At 44.4% G+C, this 1,308-nt stretch overlaps 1 protein-coding gene across 1 annotated transcript; it reads right to left on the bottom strand.

Annotated features, from left to right (window-relative positions):
* Window positions 1–261: 261 nt before the first annotated feature.
* On the bottom strand, window positions 262–880 carry EMWEY_00060240 (hypothetical protein; the record flags this gene model as incomplete). Its single annotated transcript, XM_013481402.1, has 2 exons — window positions 262–484; window positions 714–880. Coding segments are annotated over 2 exons (390 nt in total), but the record flags the coding sequence as incomplete, so codon positions are not given.
* Window positions 881–1,308: the final 428 nt, after the last annotated feature.

The raw sequence follows: 1,308 nt of genomic DNA, 5'->3' as shown, positions 1-1,308 counted from the left end.
TATATATATATATATATATATATATATATATGACACACTAAACCCTAGAGCACCAGAATGTCTTGCGCTTGCACATTCAGGTGCTTGCATCATAAACGCTTAGTCAACAACCGCCCCACTAAACAAAAGAGTAAGATACAGCCGACCCGCTGCAGAAGCAGCAAAAGGTTCAATACATGCATCTTCGAAGCAGCACGAGCTGTCTGGTTCTTGCCCTAATTCAGCACCACCAGCAGCAGCAGAAGTACCAGCAGCGGCAGCCTAACAAACCTTTCTGGATACGCTGCGCGAAACCAGCGGATCAAGTACAGGATCAATGGACTCGGAGAGGTTTTCGATGAGGAGAACATCTCCATTTCTGATTGCATCGGTTATTTTGGTAAGCCAACGATCGCGATTTACAGAAACTGTTATGAGACTATCGTGGCCCCGCTGCTTTACCCAACGCGTCCCTTGCAGCTGAGGGTCTATCAACAACGGCCATCTGCACATGCACACAACGCGAGCGGCAGCCTTGACGCACACATGATGATGCATTATGGTTAATCTATGATACTGTAATGTATAAAGTACATGTATACCTGCAGACTGAGGCACTTTACTATATTCCAACCTGTTTGTACACCCCATTAACGAGTATTCACGCCGCCACACAGCGGCCCACAACAAACATTTCTCGGACTCAAGCTGCTAGGTACTGGGTTCGGGGTTACCTCATGCAGGAGTTGACAATGGCGGCGTTCTCGATGGAAATGCGATCTGCCGGGAGTCCCTCATTCTTCCAAAGGGCGACGTCTGCCTCGTCAGCCAAGACCTCCAAGGGAGTAACAGTTGGAGTGAAAGGTATGTTTTGTTTGACCAGGTCTGCCTTCCACTCCCCCTAGAAGGTGAAAATATAACGAGCAAGCAAACAGAAATTACCCAGTGCACAAACTAAAGGATGTACGAGTTCAAACAGACACCATAAACATCCAGCAGACAGCAATTCTCATGGGCCGTTTGGCTACCTATGGTGCTTCGGAAACACACTACACCAGAGCTTAAAGAAAAGAAGCATTCCCTACGAACTGTTTAGCAGGTATTTCTTTATACATTGTAAATATATGTATGCATATGTGAGTTATATGCGTGTGTGAAATACGGAATGCAGTAAGAAACCAAAAAGGGTTTTCAGCACTTAAACACTTGATGAGATCACCAGCGAAATTATTCACGCTACAATCTGTTCTGCAACAAAGCCCTTGTTGTCGCTGAAGGGTCTAGGTAGTATATATTATATATATATATATATATATATATATATATATA

Source organism: Eimeria maxima, genomic scaffold (assembly GCF_000499605.1).
Source record: "Eimeria maxima Weybridge genomic scaffold, Emw_scaff3282, whole genome shotgun sequence".
Lineage (NCBI taxonomy): Eukaryota > Apicomplexa > Conoidasida > Eucoccidiorida > Eimeriidae > Eimeria > Eimeria maxima.
The sequence above is the reverse complement of the archived record's forward strand: the minus strand, read 5'-3'. Positions and strand labels throughout refer to the sequence as shown.